At 54.2% G+C, this 26,516-nt stretch overlaps 1 protein-coding gene across 1 annotated transcript; it reads right to left on the bottom strand.

Annotated features, from left to right (window-relative positions):
- Positions 1–1,350: 1,350 nt before the first annotated feature.
- Positions 1,351–21,424, bottom strand: GPR26 (G protein-coupled receptor 26). Its single transcript, XM_059900556.1, has 3 exons — positions 20,757–21,424; positions 11,346–11,459; positions 1,351–1,582 (listed from the first exon to the last, which is right to left on the bottom strand). Exons 1-3 carry the CDS (start codon positions 21,422–21,424, stop codon positions 1,351–1,353), a joined length of 1,014 nt encoding a protein of 337 aa, XP_059756539.1.
- Between the last annotated feature and the right edge of the window lie 5,092 nt (positions 21,425–26,516).

Consider the following 26,516-nt stretch of genomic DNA (forward strand, 5'->3'; position numbering starts at 1 on the left):
CTTGTGCACCCATCCTTTCCACCCTGGAGGAATCACATAGAGTGGAGGATGGAGAAATAACTGCTCTCAGCATCCACACAATATTTGACATGGTAAAAGAAAAAAAAAAAATGGATGGGCAGAAAGCATTTAATTTAATTCAAGGTTCACTCACCTTGGTTTTTATTCAATCAAGATGGGGGCTGCTAGTGAATTGGCATATGTTTTAGAGTTACGGTTTTCAATAAGAATTTCCCTCTCCCATCATGGGCACAGGACACTTTCTGGATCACCTTGGGAAGCCTCTACTGTCTGTTGATGACTTCCAGAAACTAGGATATTGAACCCTTAGGATAATGGAACCCAGTGCCTTAAAATCAAGGCTAAAACCCTGTTCAGGTCAGTTCTTGTTCAATCACCTAAGAGAACACGCTGGACAAGATGTGTGAGACAAGGTGAAACGATTCCTGCAAATTCAGGTCACAGACCGGCGTGGGGGACGCCAGCCACTGTCCTCCTGCCTCTCCTTTGCTCCAACAGTTATGACATGTGAATCAGAAGAAGGCGACTTCGGGTCAGACTTCAAAGAACATTATTACATGTAGTAATAACTGCTTATTTAAACCAGCTTCATGCTAAGATTGTCTACACACACAAATGCTAGCTGTGGAGCGGAGGGGGAGGGAAGAGAGGGATACAAGTTGAATCCAGTATAGCCATTTCTAAGACAACTGGTCAGCAACGGTTGGGCAACGCTAGTCGGCAGACGTTTTCCCCTTGGACGTGGGGGCCCCAGGGTCCCAGCTGAGCGCCATTCACTTAGTTCCAGCTGAATAATATTTGGGCTAAAGCAGCCACCACTACATGTGGAGAAGGGTGGCCACGCCAGATGTGGGGCTAAATGGCCACTGCCAGCCCCACTCTCAGCACGACTGATGCCCCATGGAGGTCACCACTTTTCTTCAGCATGGAGCCCAGCGTCCAGGGGTTAGTGAGCAGTGGACGCCATGCTTCCCCACCTGCCACCCGCACTGTGTGTCCTTGACCATGACCGGATGGGGTGTGACTCCCGGGGAGTCTCTGGTGAGTCTAGGAGCTCAAAGGAGCTTCTCAAAAAGAAAAGCCAGAGCACAGCACGTCCCTCGGTCATCCTTTGGTGATAAACAGGGACAGTTCAACATCTGCCCTCGAGGAACCAGGAAGCAGGCTTCAGAGCCCCCCCCTCCAACCCGCCGCGAAGCCAGGGAACCGGAATCCCTGGGCTTGGCAGATAGTGGCGGCTGGTGGAGTCCGCCCAGGCGCCCCAAGCCCTTCCGCCCCTTCTTCTCACCAGCCGTCTCATTCCAAGCTCTCCAGCAGGAGCAGCGTCCTTCACTCAGAGACCGGCAGAATGTTCTGGCTGTGGGAGTCGCCGGTGAGGCCGGAGGAGCGGAGGGGACGCCTGTGAAGGACCCTGCTCAGAATGTCCTTGCAGCTCTCGCGGTACTGGTGTCGCAGCAAGGAGTACACGAACGGGTCAGATGCGGCCTTGCTGTAGGCCAAGCACTTGGACAGCACCCCCCAGTGGGAGCTGATGGGCACCGCGGAGGACAGCTCCAGCAGCCTGCGGACAGAGATGGGAGGGCGTTCGTTACGAGACCGCAGCTGGGCGCATCCCAGGCTCCAGCCTGAGCCCCTGACCCCAGCTTCCCGGCCACGCTTCAGTTTCTCTGAGGCTTCCTCCTCCCGCGACAGTGACAACAGCAATTTACAACCATAACTATGGTGGCCGTTCTCCAGGCACTTCTTTTGGTCCAGGTACTGGGCTAAGGACGCACTTTACACGTGATTTCGTGGAACCGTGGGAGATGAGACATCTCCATTTTACATGTGGGGAAACAGACGTCCAAGGAGGTTAAGTACTGATAGTTTGCCAGTCACCTGTAAAGGCAGGGATTTGAACCCAGGCACCCAAGCTGATCTAAGAATTGCACTAATAGCTAATTGCACCCTGGCCATTTGCTCCGGCTGTGCTGCTGACCTGCTGTGTGACCCTGGGCACGTTGTTTCCCTTCTCGGGGCCTGGGAGTCTTCTATGAAAAAGGGGGAGTTGAATAAGATCATCTCTATGATCACTGCAACTAGGACAGACTGATTCTTGGCTTCAGATCCTAGCTCTGCCTTCCAAGGGAGCTTGCCTGGGAGGAAGGGCTGAGATTAATTTTGCAAATATTCAGCAAAGCTCAAAGTATGGCTTGCATCAGGAAAGAATCTGCTGGTGGGAAAAGCTTCTTCCCAGGGTTGGGGTTCTGGTGGCCCCTGGCTATAGCAGCAGTCAGCGTACCCTAAAGTGACCCTCATTCTTTGGGAGAAGGTCAAAGGGCACAGTTCTGAGAGTCCTCCAGGTATCCATCGAACAGCCCCATTCAATGGTGCTAAGGCCAGGCTGTGAGGCAGTAAAAGCCCTCCTCTGTGTAAACGGAATTCTCCCAAATCAAGCCATTTATTCTTTTCTCCCACGTGTGTCCAGCACCCCTGGCTATATTTGGACATTATCCAGCATTAATATAAGGTAGAAAAGGCCACAGAGCTGAGAGAGAACTTAGAGATTATAAATTACCCTCTCCCCACCCACTGTCAAATGAGGAAATTGAGGCCCAGACAGGGGAGGGGGTTGCCCAACATCACACAGCAAGTCAGTGGTAGAGGAAAATCCAGCATCTGTGCTCAGACTGGGATCTGGCACCTGTATTCTACCTGGTGGGGGGAGGGCATGGAGGTCGGCAAGATGGAAGGCAGCAGTGGCTCTCAGCTTGGAGGGCTGCCCAGGTGAGAACCCAGGTACAGAGAGGACTGAGCTTGGGCTGTGACTCTGGGCTGCCAACTTCAGTGATTTTCCTGAAGGCTTCTTTGGGCTGAGGTTGTGAGGACGAGCCCAGGAAAAGAAGGAGGAGGAAGCTGGTGGGGTGAGATCCCCCACTGTGATGACCCCCTTTCGAATAGAGCCTTAATGAATCCATTCCGAGGCCCTTCTATTAGGCGTCCCATTTCCAGCACCACTATCTACCCTTGCCCTCCGACTCCGAGGGGGTATGCCGCCATGGTTGTGCTCCTCTCCTTGGGAGCCCGAATGGGGAAATGGAGCTGTTGGCATTTGAGAAATCTGTACTTTTAAGAAATCTATTTTGGAAAGTGATGAATTTAAGGGAACAAAAACCCCCGAGTTTAGAATTCACACCTAATAATAACAATGAAACAGCTGAATACCAACACATTGTTGCTATGGGATGCCAAATTACTTTTCCAGAATGTCTAGTCTTCTATACATTGCTAACTTCAGTCTGAGCATTTTGGCTCTCCCAGAGGATTTATTAAGAGTCAAATATCATCAAACCATCCAGCAAGATCAAAATGATTATTTGCAGGTTCTGTAGATTTCACAGAGTAAAACTATTTGGGACAATTTAAAATTTCACCATTTAGATAATTAAGAGGTAAAATCTGTTGCATTTGCTTCTCAGAGATTTTATGTAAAATCTGAACTTGCCTGGCTCAGTAATAATAATTCCCAGTTAAGTATCTCCTTTGGGCCAAATACGTGATGTGCACAATCTCTAACCTTACAATTATTCTCTGCAGAATGGGCATCGTTAGTCCCATTTTACAGACGAAGAAATCAAGGCTCAGAGAGATTGAGCAGCAAGCCGGCATCTCCTCCACGGGGAAACCCATTTCCATCTAACTGCAGCCCATGTCTTGTCTAGGTGCCATGATGGGATTCAAATCTCCACATTGCAGATGGGACGGGATGCGTTCTGGGGTCCCTTCCAGCCCCGAGAATCTCCTTTCCATGAAGTGGTTATGGGCTACCCAGCACTTCTGTCACTTGCCCCGTCCACAGTGTACACGACTTCTGCTTTGAAAAGCCCGCATCTGGCCTCTATCAAGGCCTCCAGGCAAAGAGATGCTTTGGATCAGTCTGGGCCTGGGCACTGCTCCCGTGTGGCCCCCGGGCCAGGCTGAAGCTAGCATGCTCTCTTCCGTGACCGGATGGGGCTGGCTGACCCGCCTTTTTATTTTCCTGGGCACGTGGACCCCTCTGCCATGTGCCTGCTGTGGCCGGCTTTGTTCTGTTCCAGCTCTGACAGTTCCAAGTCCCCACTTGTTGAAGGGGACTGGGCAGGGGCAGGGACTTCCGTATTGCTACAACTGCTTCTTTCTAATGCTAGATCTGGGCAGGGGATGATCACATGGTCCCCTCCAGATGACCTTTTAGAAAGGGAACACTCCAGCCCATCTTCTCATGCCAGGTCCAGCTCTGCTCACCTCCTCCAAACACCCTCTCCTCCAAGAAAGGGCCATTATTTTCCTGATCAGTCACAGTTTCCACGGGAGCAGGGTCACTGCGTGCTACTAGGTGCCTGCCACGCCCTGCCTCTTCTCTCTCTGCTACGAATCATGGTGGATTATTGAACTCCCCTCTCCTGCCCCCGCCCCCAGCTCTGCCCCAAGAGCCCTGCGTTTAGGGGTTATTGGGCTCAGGTGTTAATTAAGTGGGACTTTGTTTCCTTTCGCTATAGCTCCCTGTTGTAGGTTGAACTATGTCTCCCCAAATTCATGTGTTGAGGTCCTAACCCCCAGCACCTCAGAATGTGATCTTATTTGGAAATAGGGTAGTTACAGATGTAATTAGTTAGGGTGAGGTCCTAATGGAGAAGGGTGGGCCCCTAATCCAATGTGACCGTGCCCTTATAAAAGGGGGGAGTTTGGACACAGATGCACGCCAAGAGAATGCCACAAAAGGATGAAGGCAGAGATGGGGTGATGCTTCTAGAAGCCAAGGAACACTAAAGATTGCAAGTTCACCATCAGAAACTCAGGGGGAGGCCTGGAACAGACTCTCCTTCACAGCCTCAGAAGGAACCACCCTGCCAACACCTTGATCTTGGACTTCCAGCCTCCAGAACTGAGGCCATACATTTCTATTGTTTAAGCCACTTAGTGGAAGCTAGTTACGGCGGCAGTGCTGGGAAACAGATCCACATCCGCTAAGGAACCCCGTGGGGATGCAGGGGGGTGTTAGGCAGGATTTGGTTGTTTGTGGGTCCCTGGTCATAACACCAACATGGCACCAAGCCCCACAGAGTTCCTGGAGCCCGTGAGCACTACGGGTCGACCCTGGGGTCTGCAGAGGTAGCAGCCCCCGGAGCAGGGCACTGCCCCCTCCCCGCCCTCCGGGAAGCAGAGTTTTTCCCACAACCAGCGCTCCCTGCCCCCTGCCCTCACCTTCCATTAAGCACCAAGGTGACTTTCCATGCACCGCCTGAGGTGTGTGCCGAAAAAACCTCGGCCATCAGGCTCCGTTCAGGGGGAAACATTTATGCTTCCGAGCTCACAATGCACACATGCCTGCCCCAGACAGCCTGACACGGCTCCCCCGAGGATCCCCTGGGCTGAGAGGTCAGGCGAAGGGTTGATGGGGGGCAGGACAAGGGGAGGGGAAGCCAGGGCAGGAGTCCGCTTTCTCAGGCATCTCAGGTGACTCTGAGGCAGGTGGTTCAGAGACGCGCTGTGAGCACCTGGGGACGTCTGGTCAGAGCCTGGCTGGGGTGGGAGGTGTGAAATGCTGCCGGCTGTGGCCTGGGACCATATCGGAAGCCGAGCACAGAGATGGGTATTTTCCTGACTCGGGGTGACACAGAACAGATACCCACCCTCTCCCCCCACCCCAAGTCCTATGTGTCTGGCCCACCTCTGCACCCCGTAGCTCTGTATTTGTTCGGGGGGGCTCCTCCAAAGAGCCACGTCCTTTCTCTCAGCACAGGGTCACGGGAAGTCTCTGCTGGCTGTCACAGCAGAGGGCTGACAGGCCAGGAAGCCGGCCCCCTGGCCCCTCACCCACAGGGACCTCTCACCCGCCCCTGCCAGCCTGGCCCTCCTGGTCCCGGGAGGAGGATGGGGCACACTTGCCAGAACTCTCGGGCATTCTCTGAACCCCCAGAGAAACCAATGTCTCAATTCTGCTCGACAGTGGACTCTCCAAAGAAACTAAATTCTGGGGATGAGAACAAGACCCGTAATACCAGTAGCCCCAGACCCAGCTCCTCCTCTGTGTCCCCAGAGGCTCAGTGCTTTGGCAGCCGCTTGACAAACATTGTCTCAAGCACCTCCCACCCGCCCCCTTCGACAGTGTTGCTTGCTCTTCACACTACAGAGGAGGAACCCAGGCAAAGTGACGGGCCAAGGCCGCATGGCCTGGATGTGGAAGAGCCAGGATTTGAACCCTGGACTGTGGGCACCAGAGACCACAGGCCTTCCTGGTGCCAGGCTGACCCCCCAGCTCCTTGACTCGGTGCCAGGGGGCAGTCAAGGCCTTTACTGTCAACCCTTGAATCTAAAGTGGTAAATCCACAGCCCCTCTTTACACCCCCTGTGCGTCTGTCATCTCTCCCCGCTGCCACACACACACACACACACACACACACACACACATGCTGTGCACCAAATGCAACGTGGGCCACAGAATATCTTTTGGGAAGCAATCCCAATGTCTTCCCAAGAAGACTTCTGGAAAATCCGGTCTGCATATGTGAAGACATGTAAGTAATAAGCTGGAGCTTTAAATGTTCATGAGACATTAGCAGGGAAAAGGCATTTTATTAATAGAATATTAACACCGGACAGCCACCTGCATATTAAACCCCTCTGACATAATTCCGTGACTCTGAAAAGCCACAATAATGGTGCTGTCTGATCCACAAATGCCTCAAAGCCCCACTCCGATGATCTGGGACAACCATAATTATTTATAAGCCTGTACTGCTGCAGAGATAATAGCCTCACACATGCTTCTAGACGTGTACGTTTTAATTCAGAAAAATGTAATTAGAGCTTTTGGATGCGAATCTCTTGCAAATCCTCAGACCATACTCAAACACTCTGGAAAGATCCAGATGTGACCCACTAGGGCTTTGAGGACCTGGGAACCGGTGTGAGTGTGTGAATAGAAGGTAGTGACTCCTATTAAGAGTGAAGGTGGAGGTTTCCAAAGTGTCCCTCTGTCATCTGACAGGCCACAAAGTGCAGGTGCAAGGGGCTCTTTGGCTGGTTGGTGCAGTTGGGGGAACTGTCTTTCTGAGAGCTGCTGGCTTCATGGTCAGCGCTAGGCCACCGAGTCTGACGATGGCTCCAGCTGCCAGCATTGATGGCCTCTGAGCCCCGCTCCAGGTCCACACAAGTTGCTGTCAGCCAGGTGGGAGGTCAGAGGTGACTCCATGCGAACCCACCGCTGCTTCTGGTGAAAGAACTCACTCACCTACCTGCCTTTACCCACAGGAGTCTGGATACTATGTCTGGGTTCATGCCAAGGTGCCTGGGCATAGGAAGTTGGATCAAAAGCCTGCGGATAAGCATTTCTACATTTTCAGTGCCCGGTCCCCAGGCTTTGGAGATGTAACATGCCCACAGGGCTAAATTATTGCCAATAGGCCTGGCACTGACCTTTAACCCTTGGTTCTGCCAGTCACTACTCCTATGGCCTTGGGCCACTCATCTCACCTCGCTGACCCTCAGTAAGATGAGGGCTCTAGCACTCACCTTGCAGGACAGCTGTACTAGGTGCAATCAGGTATGCACTGGTACCTCCTGGGTGCATTACAAGGGTGGAATAAGTGATAGGTATGGTTATAAAGACTCCACGTTCTCCAGTAAGGGAAGCCTGAGAATCTACTGGAAGACTTGAATGGTTCTTGACCCAAGAATGATGCTTCCCAGTCTGCAAAGGTTATCAGGCAGATGTGAATAGACTGGGAATAAAGAGAAGGGGCCTCCTCCCTGCCAGCCGGACCTTCCCGATCAACTTAGAGGGAGGGCGGGTGTCACAGCACAAGTCCCTTCTCTCGCTCGACGCTCTGATTCTGCCAGCTCCCAGCATTCCCCACGGTTGGCCTGACGTGAACCCACATGCTTGTGCACGTCTCCACCTACAAGGCTCCAATGGTGGGAGTAGCAAGGCGGGCTGCTTGGATAGAGGTTGTCACTGTGGAGTCTCAGGAAATAGCGGTTTCTGCACTGACAGCTCAGTGAGGGGTTTAAGTGACACTTGAACACCTTGACCTTATCATCTCAGAAGCTGCAGCTTCCTGGTTCTGAGGGGGTCATGGCACGAAGTGCCCTCCTATATCCTCTGGGAGGGAACCCCCATGCCCTCAGATAAGCAGAACAGTGCAGGGCAAGGGGCCCCATGCGTGGGCTTTGGCTCCAGGCAGACCCGGGCTGGAACCCTGGCTGAGTCACTCACTGGATTGGCTTCAGAATCCCTATCAACACTGCGCTGGCTTGCCCCATGCAGCGGATCCCATGTGGCCTGCAATCAGTTCGCCCTCCCTGGATGAGACACTGCTAAGGAAACTTCCACTTCCATAACCCACAGCTCTAGGTTCTCCATAAAGAATCAATTCCTGCAAGAAGTTAAATTCTCAACTACATTTCCAGAGCAGAGTCTGACTTCAGCTTCTTCTGAGACTGGGGTGGTTGTGTCTACACTTGGAAACCAGCTTGAGAAGAACAGCAGGAGAATCAATTGCCGCCCAAAGCGTGCATGGTCCCGATTCCAGTGCCGGTGATAGTAGGATATACCAGGGTGAATGCCCTGCACGGGTTATTTTATGGGTTCCTTGCTAGATGCTGATTTCTCCCCACAATCAATGTGTGGTTCTCAGCCCGGACTCAGCGTAAGATGCGAGAGTTTGGGTCAGGCTCCTTGGAGGTGGGTGTCAGAGCAAATCCTGCCTCACCCCCACCCCAGCCCACCCTGTTTGGCAGTTTCGCGGCCCTGGTGGTGGAAGTGCAGCTCTGGTGTGATCCTGGCCGTGCCCAGCACACACCCGGAGCCCAGAGGGCTCCCCTGCACGCAGAAGAGCAAGTTCACAGGTGTCCATCTCCCCGGGGTGTGCCTGGGGGCCCAGCTACCACGGAGACTAGGCATCTCATCAGAATCTCCTCTCCCCCCGGTCACGGAAGGGGGGGTGTGGGGGTGTGGTTCCCAGAGGGGTGTGATTTCAAGAGGATTAACCACAAGGATCTGTCCGCCGCAACACCGCAAAGGTGATGGGACCTGATGTCCCCTCATTCAGACCCTCCGAGGACTCCTGCCTCAAGGCACCTGACCCCGCAGAGGAAGACACTGATTTGGCCACTGCTTATAAGCTCCAGCATCATGCAGGGCGCTGGACAGGGGAGGAGGGAGGGAGGGACTTCTGAGTACTCTCGCAGCGCGGCCAGAAGGGCGATCCTGGGAACCAATGGGTTCCTGGTCAGAAAAGGATGATACGGGCAGCTAGAGGTCAAGGGAAAAAAGGAGCTGGGAGCAAGGGCATCGGCACACCTAGACCCCAGATTCCCTGACTACAGGCCAGCCCTGTCCAACGGAAAGAGAAGGTGAGCCACAGGTGGGAATGGAAACCGGTGAAATTAATTTTAATTACAAATCTTATTTAACCCAATATATCCAAGATTTCACCATTTCACTATGGAATCAATATAAGTTTTAATTATATATATATATACACACAGTCATGCTAAGCCTGGGAAACCCAGTGTGCATGTTACACCTAGAGCACATGTCAGTTTGGACAAGCCATGTTCAAGTGCTTCAGAGGGACCTGTGGCTGGTGGCTCCCGCGCAGGGCTCTAGACCTGGCTCATGCTGTCCCTTCTGCTGGGATTGTCCCCCTGCAGAGCCAAGCCCACTTCGCTCGCTCCTGCCTCAGAAGCCTGGGACGCTTCCCTATCAGATGCTATGACATGGTATTCGGCGTCCTGGCTGGACGTGGCGGGCCTAGACCAGGGGCTCTCACCCAGGGGTGATTCTGGTCCCTGGTTGCCTAGATTTTCTAGTTGTCAAAACTGGGGAGCAGGAGGGAAGAGGTGCTGCTGGCGGGTAGTGGGTAGACGACAGAGATGCTGCCAACGTCCTACAACGCACAGGACGGTCTCCCGCAGAGAATGTCGGGAGCGCTGAGGTTTAGCGGGCAGTTCTAGAAGGAAGAATTGATGGCTCTCCTCTGCCTGGGGCAGACCCATGAAGAGACCTGCAGACAGTCCTACGTCCTATGTTTAAAGTGGAATGCAGGCCCCCTGGCTTTCCCCCGGAGGGAGTGGCATGCACAGAAAAGACAGTGACAGACACTCCGGGGTTGTGGTGTCTGGAGAATGGGGGCTGCTCTGGGGAACCCCAGCTCACTGTCTGCAAATTGGCAGGGCCTCTGTTAGTAGAGGACAGACATTCTCCTGGGCTGCAGAAAGCAGGATGTGGGGCATAGGTGGAGCTCTGGGGGGCCAGGCTTCAGCTCAGTATGAGTAGGGCCAGGGAAAGACGGGGGGACCTGGGCACATTGAGCTCCTCCTCTCCGGAGCGCGACTCTGGGGGACGTTGAGGCAGGGCGTCCCTTCCATGTCCCTGCCAACTGAGGATGCTGGGGGATGCAGGGGGATGGGCTGTGCGCTCTCTCTTTCACACAGAGGCGCGCGCATGCACACAAAACCCTGCACAGACCCTACTTCCCAGGCTCCGCATCCACCTCCTAATAGAACATCAAAGTCCTTTTTATTATCACCTTCCCAAACAGCTAAGCCATTTTGGATACAAATTTGTGTGGGTATTTTCCCCTCCAGTGAGCAAAACTGAGTGGGTGATACTTTTTTTTTTTTTTTTTTTTTTTTTGCTGGCTTCAACGTGTGAGGAAAATTCAGTAGCTGGAGCAGGTTGGCTTCTGGAACGTACAGCCCTGAGGCCAGCACACTGCAACCTTGGCTGGCATGGGGGGTTGGGATTGGGAGAGAACGTGACAAGCTCACAACGCCTGGACTAACCGTGGCAGATCCCTGGAGCCGTGGGACAGGTGGGCCCCCCTGGCCGGGCAGGAAGCACGCTCCCTGGTCCCTGTGCAGGTGGCACGTGGCACTGGCTCTGCAGGGTGTCCGGGCTGAGGATACCGAGCTGGGCTTCCCTGCACTCAGTGGGCAGTAAGAACCCAATCCCTGCAGGGTGCTATCCCCTGTCTTTTCTCTCCTGTCCTCTCCTTTCGGGTCTCCTGGGGTTGGGGGCTGAGGGTTAGAGTGATGTGATTTGGAGATCAAGTGGGAGAGAGTCTCACTGCCTTTCGGTCCGGAGTCTAATCCAAAAGAATTTGAGGCTGAAGAGAAAAAGTGTGTGTCCTTCTCACTAAACCTGTCAAGTTCACTCTCATGCCCTGATCCAGCCTCTGGAAGACATGTGGCCAAGCAAGGCTGGCCACGGCTAAAGGCCACGCAGGCCCTGCTTCGCTCTCCAGAGCCCCGTGCCCGCCCCACTTGCCCCAAGCCCGTGTCCCACTCGCCAGGCTCACCTGGTGATCACGTAGGGTGCGAAGCACACGAGGAAGGTGCCTATGAAGGTGCTGATCTTCCTGGTGGCGCGTTGCCTCCGCCTCTTCTGCTCCTCTAGACAGCGTTCCCGCACACTGCGCGTGAGAGAGGGAGAAGTGGAGTCGTGGCCAGGTGAGTCATGGGGGGGCCTGCCAGGTCACAGCGAGTTACTATTTGTACACGCAGGCAGTGGCCGCCAGTGTAGGAACTTGGCCATGCAGCCAGAAAGACCTGAGCTCAAGTCTGAGCTGTAGGCACGTGACCTTGGGCACCTTGTGTGACATCACTAAGCCTCAGGGTCGTCATCTGTAAAACGTGGATAGTAATATAATAAGATGCCGCAAAGGGCTGCTTTGAGAATTAAATGCATGAAGCACGTGAAGCAATTAGCACAGTACCCAAAGCAAGTGCAAATATGAACTCATTATTAGTACTCATATCCTTCACTGATCACGTGCTATGGGCCAGCCCGAGTCCACACTCCGTAAGTAATATCTCTAATTCTTATCTTCACCACAATTGAACCTGCCAGGTGGATTTTACCTGCCCTGTTTTACAATGAAGACCATGAGTACGGTGAGGCCCAATGATTTGCTCAGCTAGTAAGTGGAGGCGGGATTTGAACCCGTGTCCATGTGACTGAAAGCTGGTCCTCTCCAGCTGGGGTGGCCTGGGCTCTGTGTGCAGTGTGGCCCAGGGCTTCCTTTCCTCCACACCTTCAGCCCTGTTTCTTCCATCCCAAAGCCTCAGCCCTGCCCGGAGCTACAGGTAGCGCATTATGAGGTGACTGAAGAAGTCACTTGATTTGTTCAGAGACGAAGCTCGGTGAAGCTACGGGACCGCCGGGTCCCCGGAGAATCGGGGCCACGGCTCCGGGGATGGTCACCTACGCCTCTAACCACACCCTGCTCCTGACTCCACTCTGCTCCCGGCCTTTCGAGAACTGACACCTCACGCCACCTGGGAGCAGTGGTTCTTGCAGCCCTTTTCCTGCAGCCACGGGGAAATGCACAAGCAACCGCCAGTCTGTCCATTTCCACAGCCAAAGCGCATGCACGTCAAGGCGAGCCCAGCCGTAAGGCTTCACGTGCTCCAGACCATGGGGCCCAACGTGGGCATGTGTTTCTACTGTTTACTTTTAAAATAAATCATATGATTCCAAAACTGGACGGGGAGGAAGACTGTGGACAGAGTTGCCCAGGAGTGAAGATAACTTGGCAGAGATAGGCTTGGGCTGCAGTGACCTGGCGCCGCAGTGAGGTCAGTCTGTTCAGCAGAAGCGAGGAGTGGAGAGAATATTCCTGAGCCAGGTTCGCGAGCAGCATGAACGCCAGGGCAGCCTCCCCTTCCTTCCACAAGAACTGTCATTTTAATACTTCATCGAGACTCTTCTTTATCCGATTTCTGATCACAGAGGGACAATGCTATGTTAGTTTGGACTGAAGGCCCCTGAAATTCTTGCAGGATGTTTTTTTCCCCTGACTCGTGTCTTTCCAGGAATTTAGAGAGTTGGGAACTGGAGTCTGGCCCAGTAAAGACAGATTTCATACTGGCTGAAATTGTCTTACTCATGACTAACATTATGAATTAATTTCTAATAGCTAATATTAATAACTCACATTTCTTGAGTCTTTAATATGTGCCATCTTAGTTACTGTGATGGAGGTTCATATGCATTTGTTGCTTGATACTCACATCTCTATAAGCAAAGGACTGATACAATTGTAATCTTCATGTTTTCAGATAAGGAGGGAGATTGAGGCACAGAGGAGTTAAGTAAAGTAACTGGCTCAAGATCACACAGCGATCTGGTGAGGGGTGGCAGTAGGGTGACCAACTTGTCCCGGATAACCAGCACTGTCCCAGTTTTAGCACTAAAAGTCCTGCAGCCTGGATGGTTTACACAGGACCGTCCTGGCTTTAAAAACAGAAGGTCTTGCGTCTGAGGATCCCCCCTCCATCTCGGGCAACCCAGGATGGCTGGTCTCCCTAAGTGATGGCAGTAGCTGAACCCAGGCCATCTGACTCTGGAGCCTTGACTGTCATCTGTCAATCACTGGGGTCATTACACATCCCTGGGGAGGCACTGGGGCCTCACCTCATTCAGAAAATCTGAAAAATACAAGCCAAAGGGGCGGGGACAGGGGGCGACTTTGCCTAAAGCCACACAGCAAGAATCAGTCTTAAGTCTCCTCCCTTTCCATTTACATTGGGTGTCTGCAGTGTCCTCTCCCAAAGTCCTGTGGCTCTTGTGACATATGCAGAATACAGGTGGCATGGAGAGAAGGCATAGGTCCCCACCCTGGAGGTCTGGGTTCAGTGAGGTGACCAACTCATCTCGGTTTGCCTGAGACTGTTTTGGTTTTCAAACTCAAAGTCCCACATCCTGGGAGCCCTTGCAGTCCCAGGCAAATCAGGACAATGGTCAACCTAGCAGCGTGTTTGGCACATTCTCCATGACACAGGACTGCTTGTCTAATATTAAAATACTTCCCCCCAAACTCTCAATGCAATCGATGTAGGAATTGCTGGAGATTTGGGGCATGGGCTGGGTGTCCTGAGCCATCACAGTACACTCACCCCACGAGAGGAGTACAGCATTCTGGGCATCTCCTCGAAAATGAGCACCAAAGTCATCGTAAATGAGTCAAAGGGACACGAGAGAAACTGGTGGTGGCACTGGGGCCGGGCCCTCCTCCAGTTTGTGACCCTGACCATGTTATCCATTTCTCAGATATTTAGAATAACCCTGAGGAGTGAACAAGTGCTGACTATGTGTCCTAGTCCCAGCTGTGCCCTCATAGCTGTGTGGCCTCAAGAAAGTCACTCAACCTCTCTGAATTTGGTTCCTCACTTATCTACGGAAGATTTCATAGTTATGGCTATAACCAGAGCTACCATTTATCAGGGACTGAAGTGACTCACCAGCTGCCAAGCTCTTAAGGAGTGAGGAGCTTCCTCTGCCCTCCCCGGCCCCTGCCCTCGAGGAGGGACTTGGGTTCCTGCTGAGGGTCTGAGGACTCAGCTGTCTCCCCAGGAGAAGCAGCCCCCCACCCTGCCACACCAGACAATCCTGCCCCAAAGCCCTGAGGAATATTTAAAGACAGATGTTGGTTAAGGCTTTGAAGGTCTTCAGAAGGATAAACAGAAACATTTCAGTGACTCTACAGGAATAAAACGGACACTTTAGAGGCTAGAATAATCAATGTCACTCTTCTACACTGTAAAATCCTATAGGGAATTAATTTTATTTGTTCCTGCAAAGCTTTGTACAGGAGAGAAGGATTCAATAGCAAGCATTCTGTACACACATTCCTCCTTTGGGTTCCCACAGTACAAAGCTCAACATCTTACACCCAGAAAACACCTAATGAGTGTACGTCTTTGAATTAATGAACAACCCTTAAAAACATCTTAGGAAAATTAAGACTCAATAATTTTTAAGTGACCTTCTCAAAAGAGATGATAGTAGAAATCTGCCCTAGAATAGATTTTTTAAAGTGAGACTTAAAAATCTTGAGCTTTTCAGGCAAAGCAAGACTCGTCAGTGGATGTCAGGCCATGCACACTTCCACGGCCTGGAGTCCTGTCTGGTTGATAGTGAAGTGGTAAGCAGGCGAGCAGTGCCAGAGCCAGACCTCTGGGTTCAAACCCAGGCTTCCCCACTTACTTGTTGTGTGGCCTTAGGCAAGTTACCCAGCCTCTCTGTGCCTCAGCTTCCTCATCTCTAAAATGAGAACAATACGAGTGCCTATCTGGTAGGGTTCTGTTGAGATTAACTGAGTTAACACCCAGAAAGTACCTAGGAGAGTGCCTGACTCAGAGTAAGCACTCAAGTGCGGATCCTAATTAGTTATTCATTCGGCATATATTTATAAAACAACAACTATGTTCCAGCACTACCTTGAACCCCCAAACCACTGGGATCCCTCCCATGGCAAAAATTCTCTTGCTGCATTTACAAGGGGAGCTGGGAGAAAGAAAGAGAGAGAAAGAGAGAGAGAGAGAGGGAGAGAGGGAGAGAGAGAGAGGGAGGGAGGGAGGGAGAGAGAGAGAGGGGGAGAGAGAGAGAGAGAGGGAGAGAGAGAGAGAGAGAGAGAGGGAGAGAGAGAGAGCACTGCGACCAGGGAATGTGCCAGACAAGGTCTGAGCTTGAGTCTGGGCTCTCGTGCTGGTTCTGTGACCCTCTCTGGGTCTCCAGGGTGCAGCGGATGCTATTCCCTAACTTCGATGGCGCCTGGCACGCTGTGGGAGCACAGCGGGGGTGTGGGATGGGTGCTGTGCCTGGCTAACATCCACATGGGCCTGGCCATGCGTCTGCTCTGGGGCGGGCTGGCTAGGCTCTACAGTCCTGTGTAGTACGAAAGACGCTCTCACCCACTCAACCCAGCTCACAGATGGGGAAACTGAGGCTCAAAGAAGACAGGGACTTGCCCACCCGGAGAGCGGGCTGCAGGCAGGGCTAGCACCAGTTCCCGACACCCAGTCTGGAACCGTGTCGCTGCATCCCTGAACTCCTGCAGAGGAAGAGAATGGACCCAACTTCTGTGCTCAGTGCCCCCCACCCCCGTTTCCAGGTGAGACCAGGGAGGCTGCAGCAAGAGGACAGCAGGGCAGTCTCCCAGGCTCCGAGGGGAGCAGTGCGGCTCTCTGGCTTATCATTAGTATTGTTTAAGCCCCGTATGGGAGCAACTCACCAGCTCCGAAAACGACAACATAATAAAATCACTTTGCATTTGCTGTCATTTATTTCCCGCCGTAGCTTTGCAAAACTGAGCTCCTTGAACTCTTGCAGCCCTATAAGCAGTCATTGTATGTATTTGCAGAAGAGGACACGGAGGGCCAAAAAGGTTTATGCCATGCCCAGGGTTGCAAAGTAAGTTCAAGACAGACCAGGACTCATTCCAGGTCTCCTGATGCCAGAATCTGGGGTGTCCCCCCATTGGGTCACTGAGCCATGGGCACGCTGCGTCTAGCTACGCTAATGCCCAGATATTCCCGGGCCTGGTGGTGGCAGCTGGAGTCCTTGGACTCCCCAGCAGAATCTGCAGTGCAGAGGGTGAGAGGCCCAAAGCTCTCCTGCCCGGGTTCGTTTGCCCAGAGTGCAAGCACTGTACCAGTGTGGGGCGATCCCAGGGCCGTGACAAGACACGGAGTTTCCTTGAGCCAAAAGGAGATGAGCCCTCCAGCACTGCGACATATAGGGCCAAAGACATGGTCCCCAGGAGGCTTCCGTAATAGAGCAGAGGGATGGATGATACTGGGAATGTCTGAAAAGTCAGTAAATGAGGCGATTGTGGCTACAAGACGGTGGGTCTGGGTCCTGACTGATCCCCAGAGGATGGTAGCCAGTCCAGAGCCGCGCTCAGAGTACTCAGAGAGACATCCAGATCTGCTTTCTGGAGTTTTGGAGAATGAAACAAAAGGCAAAGGAAGGGGCTGACCGATTGGTGGCGAAGAGCCTTGAGTTTGGGGTTAGGACTGATGTGAGTAGTCTTGCCCTGCGACCTGGCCAGAGGGGCCCTGTCCTGGGCCCTGGATACTGAGGGACCCGCACCTCCCCATGAAATGAAGACTTCATAGGGCCAAGGGGATGTGCCCACCCAGAACCCACATCCTCCATTCTAGACCAAGCTCTAGGTACATGGGACACGGAATTCTTTGCCCAGATGCCCTGATCCTGCTTCCAGAAAGTGCACAGGTATCTTCCCTGGGGCCCATCCTCCTGAGGATGGGCTGTGCCACCTGTGTGCTTGGCTTGGGGCCGGAGGGGAGACATCTGTGAGCAACATGTGGAGGCATAGCCTGCAGTGTCCACTTTGTGTGAGGAGGCCCCTTTCCATGCTGGGGTGTCGGGGCGGGGAGTGAGGTCGGCTGTGGCATGGGGCCAGCTCAGCTCCCCCTGCCATGTACAAGGCTGAACTCCAAGGAGCCCGAGAACTCTAAATTTGAACCCAGCCTTGCCAAGTGTTATAAATGTATATTTCTCAAGGTAGGAGGATAGAACATATTTCATTTAACAGTTTGTAAGCTGAATTTAGAAATCCTAACTATTCATGTGGATGGTTTGTGAAACTCCATTTGCACTATCGCCCCATCCGTAAACCTTAGGAGCAGACCTACGTGTGAGTCTTGGGTGAAGCCACAGTCCAGATCTGTTAAATACGGCAAGCGTCCCCCTTCCTTGGGGCTCCCAACTTCCTCACTTGCAAAGTCAAGGGCACAGTGAGAGCCCTTCCATCTACTATGGCACAATTCTGACACCCTCCGGCTCGGCACTCAGCCAGCCCCCTGTAGCCCTTGATCACAAGAATGAGTATGCTTCGCCAACAGTCTAGTCTGAAGTCATTAACCTGTGCTGGCGAGTGGCGCCCTCAGCTGGACGGGGAGAGAAGGGCTGCAGCACCAACGTCCGGGCTCCCCTTCTACGTCTCTGGTGGCACCAGGGAGAGGATCTGGTTATAATTGGTCTGGAGTTGTGGTTTGGGAGAACTGAACCAAGCACACTAGCTGTTGGAGACCAGGTGGGTGATAAATATTAGGAATTCCCAGCTCCTTTATGATTGTAGTAACTCGAGAAACCACCCCAGAAGGCAGGAGTGGGGGACGTCTCTCAGGGTCCCTGATTTAATTTAGAGCAGAGAGTCCCTGACCTTTTGGGGGTGGTAAAGCAGAGGTCCAGCCTGTCACTCACTGCGTTTAATCCTCTGCAGAAGGAGCTGGCATCACTAGGGAGCTTCCTGACAAATGCCACCCTGGGCCTCAGGGAACTCAAAATCAAGTCCCAGGAGGCCATCAGTGTGGTGGCTGTTAAGTGAATCTTCCAGTGAGCAAAGTCACCTCCACCTGCCACCCTGGCTGCCCGGATAAGGAAGCCTGGCTTCTGCTGATCTGGGACTGGACCCCCCCCACCCCAGCTCCCAGCACCAGCTGGCCAGGAAATTTCCTGAAGCCTTAGTGCCTAAGGCTCGGGGGACCTAGGGGCAGCGCCCCCGAGTTAGCTCTGCAGTTTCTCATTTGTGGGAAGGAAGAGTTTGGAGACGCCAAGAAAGAAGCCTGTGAATCTGCTGTCAGGGAGCTGGTGCCCTCCCGTGCGGCCCACCATCCATGCTCTCACTCTGGGAACCGACCCCACAGAGGAAGGCAGCTTGTGGTCACTGACGGGGCAGTGCTGTCCCATTGCCCACAATTCCGTAACCTCAGGCCAGCCCTCAGCCAGCGGGGCCTGTCTGAACTGGCCGAGGGCAATCCTCCCACCGGAAGCCCTTCCTTTCCCCAGCGTAGGCCGGCATTGCTCCTTGGCCCTGCAGGGCCCTGTCCGTGGCTCCGGGAAGAGGGTCTCCTCAGAGCAGCCTGGGCTCAGAAGCAGTCAAATTTCCCCGGAGGGAAGTGGAGGAGAGAAGAGAGGACCGGAGGGCAGCCGAGCAACTGCCTCTTTTCCTGACACCCCTGGGAGCTCTCTCTGTAGTGTCTGGCCTGGAGTCCGTGAGAGACCGGCAAGATTGGAGGCGACCCTACATCCTAAATGGGCTGAAAAGGAGCCACTGCCCTCCTGTTCTGGAAGTTGGAGGGAGAGTGGAGACGGGGTTTATACTGGTCTAGATAAGAACTGATTCCTTTCCCAGCTCATTCCCTCCTCCACTGTTAGACTGATGGCAAGTGGGCTTACTGTAGAAATTGTCCAAGTTCCGAGAGTTAAACAACATTGTCTACAGCTTCTAGAGCAGTCCCCGTGCACGTCCTAGGGACGATGCACCTCCTAAAGTGAGGTCCTCCCGCCCCAAGGTGATAGGAAGGGGAAGAGCTCTGCGATTCTTAAACGAGGGCAATCCTCCCACCGGAAGCCCTTCCGGCTTGCACGGCCACATGCACGGCCACATGCAGTGAGTCAGTGCATGCCTTTGTGTCAGCGGGCAGGAGGGCCCACCTGTGACATGGAGTGATCTGTTACCCATGCAGTTGATATATGAACACATAGGACTGTGTGTGTGAGGCTCACACAATTTCATACATGGTTCGTATGCCCTGGTGTCATTTACATGTACATATTGTACATGATTCTGGGAGGAAGATTCTGTGACTGGAAGCTTTGGTCCAGCATGTAATCTGGAAGGGCCATCCTGAGGGGAACAACGGACACACGCATACATGTCCTGTGTTCAGACGCAGTGAAGTTCAAGGTCTTCTCTTTGTATTGCTCGTGGGCAGAAAAAACCCACAACTGAAGGAGCTCTTGGTCACACTGACCCTCTGGTCTGTCCCCCTCAGCCACAAGCTTCTCCCTGGCCGGGGAGGCATCTGCACGACAGGGGCCGAGCTCCCTCCCTGCCGCTGGCCTCCTCCACACTGGTACCTTCTGCCTGCCTCACGTTTCATGCCATCTTGACACCAAAACCCCCCTTCTAGCGTCTGGGGCACCAGGATATAAAACAGCAGCATCTACTGCAGGGGCACCAGCGGCCATTCCCCTTGTTGCACTCCTCTTCTCTAGGGGAAAGCCAAGGTGAGCTCAGGACACCTCAGCTAAGAGTCTCCCCCTTCTCTCCCCAGAGGCTCCGAAGGATGGCAGGACTTCCCAGGGGCAGGGGCAGGGGCGGGGGGCTACGTGAACCTGACCTGCCCGCCCCGAGCTGTCTTCCTGAGAAACAGAGGCCGGGTGAATATGGAAGGGTGGGCTGGTTTTGTCACCAGAGCCTCAGGATGACACTCTCCCTCTGCAGGGGTTCCCAGGCTTCAAGTCCAGGAGACACGGGACAGGGCTGTCTGGGAAGAGTGGGAAGGGCACCCCCGTCCCCTCAGAGCCATTCAGATGCTCCTTTGAGGACCCACAGAGGCAGGCGCAGCCCGAGGACTCTCACACACACAGGAGCAGGAGACAGCGGCAGTGCCAGACGCCAGAGGAAGGAAAGACCCAGCAGAGCAGCGTGTTCCTGTCTGAAGAGCTCTTCAGGAGCGCCCTAAGCATCCAGGCCACGCTCTCAGCGCCTGACCAGAACCATCCAAAGCAGTGAACAGAGATGACTGCCTTTTCCTGTGCTACTTACAGTGAAAACTACAAACATGAAATAAGCATAAGAAGTCCAGCAAAGTTCGGCTCCTCTGTGGTTTCTACCCTGATGCTTCAAAAATGTATCTATTTGTTTCACCCACGTTTTTCGGTGGTCCTGCTTTGCTGATGCGCTAAGCACCTGTCTTGAGACAGGCAACGGTGGCCCTTCCCCCCGACCTCAGTTTTCCAAAAAGGACATGGAGGCTCGGTGTTAAAGGGACTTGCCCAAAGCCACACAGCAGAGCCTGGGGGAGACAAGGAGCCCCTTCCTCCCACAAAGACACCCCTCCCCCACCGAGTCCCCGCAGCCCTTCCCAGAGCCCTCACCTGGGGCTGCCCTCACCTGGGGTGGATGTCCACGAGGAGCACGAGCGTCTGCATGGTGATCACGTCGATGCGTTTGCAGTGGAAGCGGGCCACCTTGAGCACCTTGAAGTATGTGCAGCAGAGCACGACGAAGGAGAGCAGGAAGCTGAGCGCGTGGAAGGCACCCGTGAAGACGGCGAAGCGCAGCCGCTCGTCCGGCCTCCGGCTGCACAGCGTGCAGGACGCGTACAGCTGGTGGAAGCCGAGCCAGGACAGGACGACCGCGGCGGCGGGGAAGGCGAGCGCGTGCAGCCACGTGTAGGCCACCATGAGCGCGGCGTCGCGGAGGCGCATCTTGGCGCGGTAGCTCAGCGGGAAGACCACGGCCACCCAGCGGTCGATGCTGAGCGCGGCCATGCTGAGCATGGAGTTGGCAGCCAGGAAGGTGTCGAGGAAGGCGGCCAGGCGGCACAGGCGGTCACCGGCCGGCTGCCGCTGCGCCACGACGCCGGCCAGCGTGAGCGGCATGTTGACCACGGTGCACAGCAGGTTGCCGCACGTGAGGTTCAGGGTGAAGAGCGCCGGCGCCTGGCGGCGGATGTCGGCGCTGTGCAGGAGGCAGAGCAGCACCAGCGCGTTGGACAGCAGCGAGACGCCCATCGTGCCCGCCAGCAGGCCCGCCAGGCCCGCGTCCCACGAGTGCATGGTGCGCGCCCGCCGCCGGCCCTCAGGGCCCGCAACCCGGCGCCGCCATGGCGCACCCGCCGCCCGCTCAGCCCCTCGGCGGCGCCGCCGCCCCGCGCCCCCCGGTCCCCGCCGCCATGGCTCTCCGGAGGGCGCGCCGCCACCCGGAGCCCCGCGCCGCCTCCCGGAGCCCCGCGCCGCCTCCCGGAGCCCCGCGCCACCTCCCGGGCCGGCACCTGCGCGCGCGGCTCAGCCCTGGAGCCCGCGCCACCTCCCGGGCCAGCGCCGGTGCGTCGCCGAACCGAGAGCTTAGAGCGCCCTCGGATCCCGGATTGCGGGCGGGCGCCTGCTGCCCGGCTCTGCCTCGCTCCGCCTGCCCTCACCCCTTCCCTCCGCGCTCCGGCTCCGCTCGGCGCGCTCTCCTACAGCCTTGCTTTCTCTTCCTCCCCTCTCTCTGCTCGCTCCCCCTTTCTGCTCTCCCCTACACTTTCCCTCTCCCTCTCTCCCTCTGTCTCCCCTCTGCTGTGCTTCTCTCTCTCCCACTGCTGTTCTGTCCGTCTGTCTCTCCCACTCCCAATTTTCTCCTCCCCTCTTGTTCTTCCTTCTCCTCTTCTCTCTCTCTCTCTCCAGAATCTGGCTGCTTCTATCACAGAATTCCCGCTGATGCGCGCGGGTGCGCGCACACACACTCGGAAAGAACCAGCCCTGAAGCCTCCGGTGCAGGGTGATTGGCTCTTTGTAGCTTCCTGTCCCCCACCCCCACCCCCGAATCCTTCCTTACGTGTGTCAAAGACAGGCTGAGTCAAGAAAGTCTGCCTGAGAAAAGGGAGGGATGTCTGGGCACCTTCATGCCTCAGGGCCACCCGTCCCAGCCCAAGCGCCAGCCTGGCCAGGCCTGGGAGGTCCTACCCCGCGTGTCCTGGCTGAACCTCCCAGGGCTGATGCTTCTCCCTCTCTGGGCGGAGCTGGGGGAGCTCAGGTAAGCTGCATTTGCTGAGAGGGGAAGGAACGCACATCTCTCCAACCTCCGTGGTCAAGGCCCTGGCCCCAGCTATCTCCAAGGCCTCCCCAGGGCAGCTGCTACACTCCTGGGGGCGCTTGGTTTATGGTGCCCTCTTCCCATCACCTTTCAGCTGGGACCTCAACAGCATCCTCAAGCTGAGACACACCGTGACACCCCCTAGGTGCTCCCTCAGCCAGGAGAGGCCTTTATCTGACCCTGAGCGCTCACAGGCGGACAGGCCTGCCTCTGCACGGCCAGTCTCCGCAGAGCCCTGGTGAGGTGGATACTCAGGGTTCCCGGCCTGGGTTCCACTGTGGCCGTCTGTCAGCCCACACACCGCCCGCTCCGGGTCTGGTGAGGCAGCAAGTTCCAGTTTGTGAGGGACCTAAATGATATACCGTGCAGGAACTCTTTGGAAAAAGGGGAGGAGGGTGGCTTGGTGAAGACCGCAGGAACTCTGGGCAGGCAGGGTCCCAGCTCCCCCTCAGGAGATGGCGCAGGGACTGCGGCCCTTCTGTCCTTCTATCAAGATCCCACGGGGAGGGTGTGTGGATCAGGGCTCCCCTTCCCACCCTGCGACTGAACATTTACCGACACACCACTGACTTCACAGGATCCCGGCAAGTAACTGAACCTCTAGGAGCCTCAGGGTCCTTCTGTACCTTTCAGAGTTCTGGGGAGAAATAGCTAAGGTACTGTGTGTGGAGCTTTGCCCACCAGAGGAGGAAACGGAACAGAAAGCCAGCAATCTCCTCAGCTCTTGGCCTGTCATGTGGCCTACAGACTTCAGGGTTGGATATATCTTCATTAGATACTTGGCGTTGCGTCAGAGTGAGATATTCACCTGCACGTCTCCCCTGCTCCCAAAGACTTTGTCCCCACAGATAGCCCCTGGCGAGAGACTGGTGACCAGGTAAATGTTTGTGGAATAAATGACTGAGTTAACACGTTTCTATGAGCATCATTGGATCCACGATTCTCATACTTCAGTATTTATCAGGATCACCTGATAAATTGGAGTCCTGGCTAAAGAGTTAGATTCTTGGGCCATACTTCTGGGGCCTGGGACTCTGCATTCTTAGTGAGTTCCTTAGGCAATTCTGATGAGGGTGGTCCATGACCACGTCCCGAAGAGCAAACTCTATGAGAAGCTGTCAGGTGGAGCGGCTGGAGGCCAGCTCATCACGTGGGTGTATCCTCCAACCACGGCCTGCTGCTCTGGCCTGGAGACTCTTGCCGGAAGGTCATCAGTGTGTGTAGGAAGCACAGTGTGAAGTGTTAACTAATCTCTTACAGCACATTAGAGTTTATAAAACACGTCCAAACATTATTGCACTTCATTTCATCCCTGTCACAATGACAAGAAAAAAAGCTTCTCATCCACATTTTTGATATGAGGCTACTGAGGGTCAAAGAGGTTAAGTGACAGAATTGGTTAAGGGTGAAGCCAGCACCTCTAGCACCATCGATTGGCCCCTTCTGCATACTCCAGAGGTCCTCAGTCACTTTCTCAAGCAGGTATCTTTGGTCTGGAACTTGAAGGTTTCTCAACTTTGCAACATTAGAATGATGGTAACCAGGTAACCAGGTTTAACAGTAATAAATCAGTGAACACACACACACATGCATACACACACACACTCACATCATTTTGAAGATCATTTGCTTTCTGATTCCTTAAAGGCAGCACTGAAAGGTTAACATGGCAGAAAGACAGTCAGAACATTTTAACTCAGTTTCCTAAAGAATAGAAACTCACTTTCTTCTGGTTGTGAGCAATATTTCCTGCTCCCAGTGGGGGTCTGGGAAGGCTGGCCTCCTTAGGACCAGGTCCTCAGCCCCCAGGCTGGACCTCACTGAGCACAGGTTCTGACACATCTCCAGACAAGCAATGAGGTCGCACTCACCAAGGAAGCAAGATGCCTGTCCCTGTCCAGACCTTGACACAGGGTCCCCATTGCTCCTTGTAAAATGAGGCCCCCATGACTGGGGAGCTGAGTATCCAGGGCCTGGAGTGTGCCCACCAGGGGACCACCCTGTGGCCAGATCTGCATGTCATGCTTCTCTGAGCTGGAGAGAAGCGATGGGATATTCATGACAGTGTTAACGTGAGTCATGAAGTGCTGTAACTGGGCCCTGAGGGAGGGCTCAAAAACAGGACTGAGTCTCATCCCTTTAGATGGTTTAATACAGTTCCACATAGAGGCAGGCACATACACACGTCATTGGGAATTCTTACCTCAACCCTTCAACGTAGACATCATGATTCCGTCTTGATGAGTGAAGGAGCTGAGACCCAGAAAGTTCCTTAATTTGCTCCAGGTCACTCCAAGTTGGCCTCAATAAATAGGGAAGCATGAGCTGATTAAGAAGGTAGAGTCATCATGTGAATTGGAATCCACATCTATTGGACATAAAAACTCATGTTCTTTCCACTGTATCACACACGTGTACTTGGACACACACACACGCATGACTCATAACCTACCAATGAGATGTTGGAGACGGAAGTGGTCCTTTCCACAGCTATCTTTAGAAAGAGATGAAAGATTTATATAAACTGAACAGAAACCAAAATGTCACCAATGCCCCAAGAGAGGTCCCACTGAAGTAGACACAGAGAATACATCCCTTTGGAGAATGGAGGATTCAGGATTTCTGCAAGTGGAGGGGGTGCCTGGGAACCGGTGTTCCAGGGGAGGGAGGTGCCTGAGCAAACACCCAGAGGCCGGAGCCTAGTGTGTATTTGTGGCTCTGGAACAAAGGTGGGCCTGCAGAAAGGCTGGAAAGAAAGGTGGTGGCAAATCCTGGATGCCAGCCCAATGCCAGACCAAAGGACAGAAAGGTCAGACCCTTTCAGATGATGACTTCCAGGACCTGGAACCTCTAACTGTTTTAGGGATACATCCCTGCCAGCCTCTCCACCTGAGCCTGCCAGCAGGTCTCTATTTTCAAAGCGCTTACACACCTGCTGTTTCATGTGACCCTATGGAACACTGGGAGGTCTAGGAGTGACACAGAGATGCTCTCATTGCGCGGGGCCCTGACTCACTGGCCAGTGGTCTCTCTGCTGCCAGCTGCTGCCCACTCCCGGGCTGGTGGTTCCTTTCCAGGCAGGCTGTTTTTGCATACCTACTGGTCCAGCCCTCAAGCTGGGCAATCAGCATCAACTGAACAGAATCTTTCCAACAGGATCGGGCCTCTGGCTCACTTGCTTGTCATCAGTGAGGAGAGGAATTGGATCTCTGAACAGGGCCTTTGTCACTCCTGAGTCTCCATGGCTGTCCCAGGCCCCATAGGCCAGGTGTAGCAGGAAGTGGGCCAAGGGAAGGGAAGAAGAAGCCGACTACCTGGCAGTCTCTGCTGGTGATCTCCTGGGAGGAGCTAAGCCACCTCTGTCTGATGGGACTCAGGATGTCACTTGTCGAAGGCTGGGTGTGACCCAGACACTCTCCTTACCTAATCTCATTTAATTTTCACAGCAGTCCTATTCGAGAGAGACTGTAGTTACCCCTGTCATACAGATAAGGAAATTGAGGTTGAAAAGGTTAAGTGGCTGCCCAGGGTGTCAGAACTGCTGGGGGCTTCCCTTCTGACTCAGCGCCTATGCATGTAATCACCGTGACTCTGTTCTGATTCCCAGATTGGGTGCCCCTCCCCCACTTCCTTCTCTCCCGGTGATGCCCAATCAACCATCACTCCCACTCTTGCCTCCTCTACCTCCCTTTCTAAACTGGATCCTTGGGCTGCATGCCACCTGGGTGGTGTAGGAAGTCAGCGTGTGATATGTGTAACCTTGTCTGAGAGCTCCCTGTGAGCCAGGCCTCACGGTTCATAGGAGAGGGACTGCCAGCCCACTTACGGATGGGGTGCCAGAGGCTTGCAGCTAAGCTGCTTGCTTGCCCAAGATCTCGTCGCCTGTGGCAGAGCTGGGATTGGAATACCGACTTCCCCCACCCCCGGCCCCAGCCCAGGGCTCCACCACCTACACCACAATTGCCCCCACCAGCTGGAAAAACAGAAGGACTTGCAGTCCGGCTAGAGTCTGCCTGGCCCAGATATGGAGCTTTTCCACTGGGTTTACCATGTCCACACAGCCAGCCAGTGAGG

Source organism: Balaenoptera ricei, chromosome 16, assembly GCF_028023285.1.
Source record: "Balaenoptera ricei isolate mBalRic1 chromosome 16, mBalRic1.hap2, whole genome shotgun sequence".
Lineage (NCBI taxonomy): Eukaryota > Metazoa > Chordata > Mammalia > Artiodactyla > Balaenopteridae > Balaenoptera > Balaenoptera ricei.

Bases quoted from the DNA above. Each gene is read 5' to 3' on its own strand.
- GPR26 (XM_059900556.1), bottom strand. From the start codon at position 21,424: ATGCACTCGTGGGACGCGGGCCTGGCGGGCCTGCTGGCGGGCACGATG. The intron at 11,460-20,756 runs GTGAGGGCAGCC...TCTCACGCGCAG, and splicing joins CTCGTGGACATCCACCCCAG to TGTGCGGGAACGCTGTCTAG. The intron at 1,583-11,345 runs GTGAGCCTGGCG...CTCTGTCCGCAG, and splicing joins GCACCCTACGTGATCACCAG to GCTGCTGGAGCTGTCCTCCG.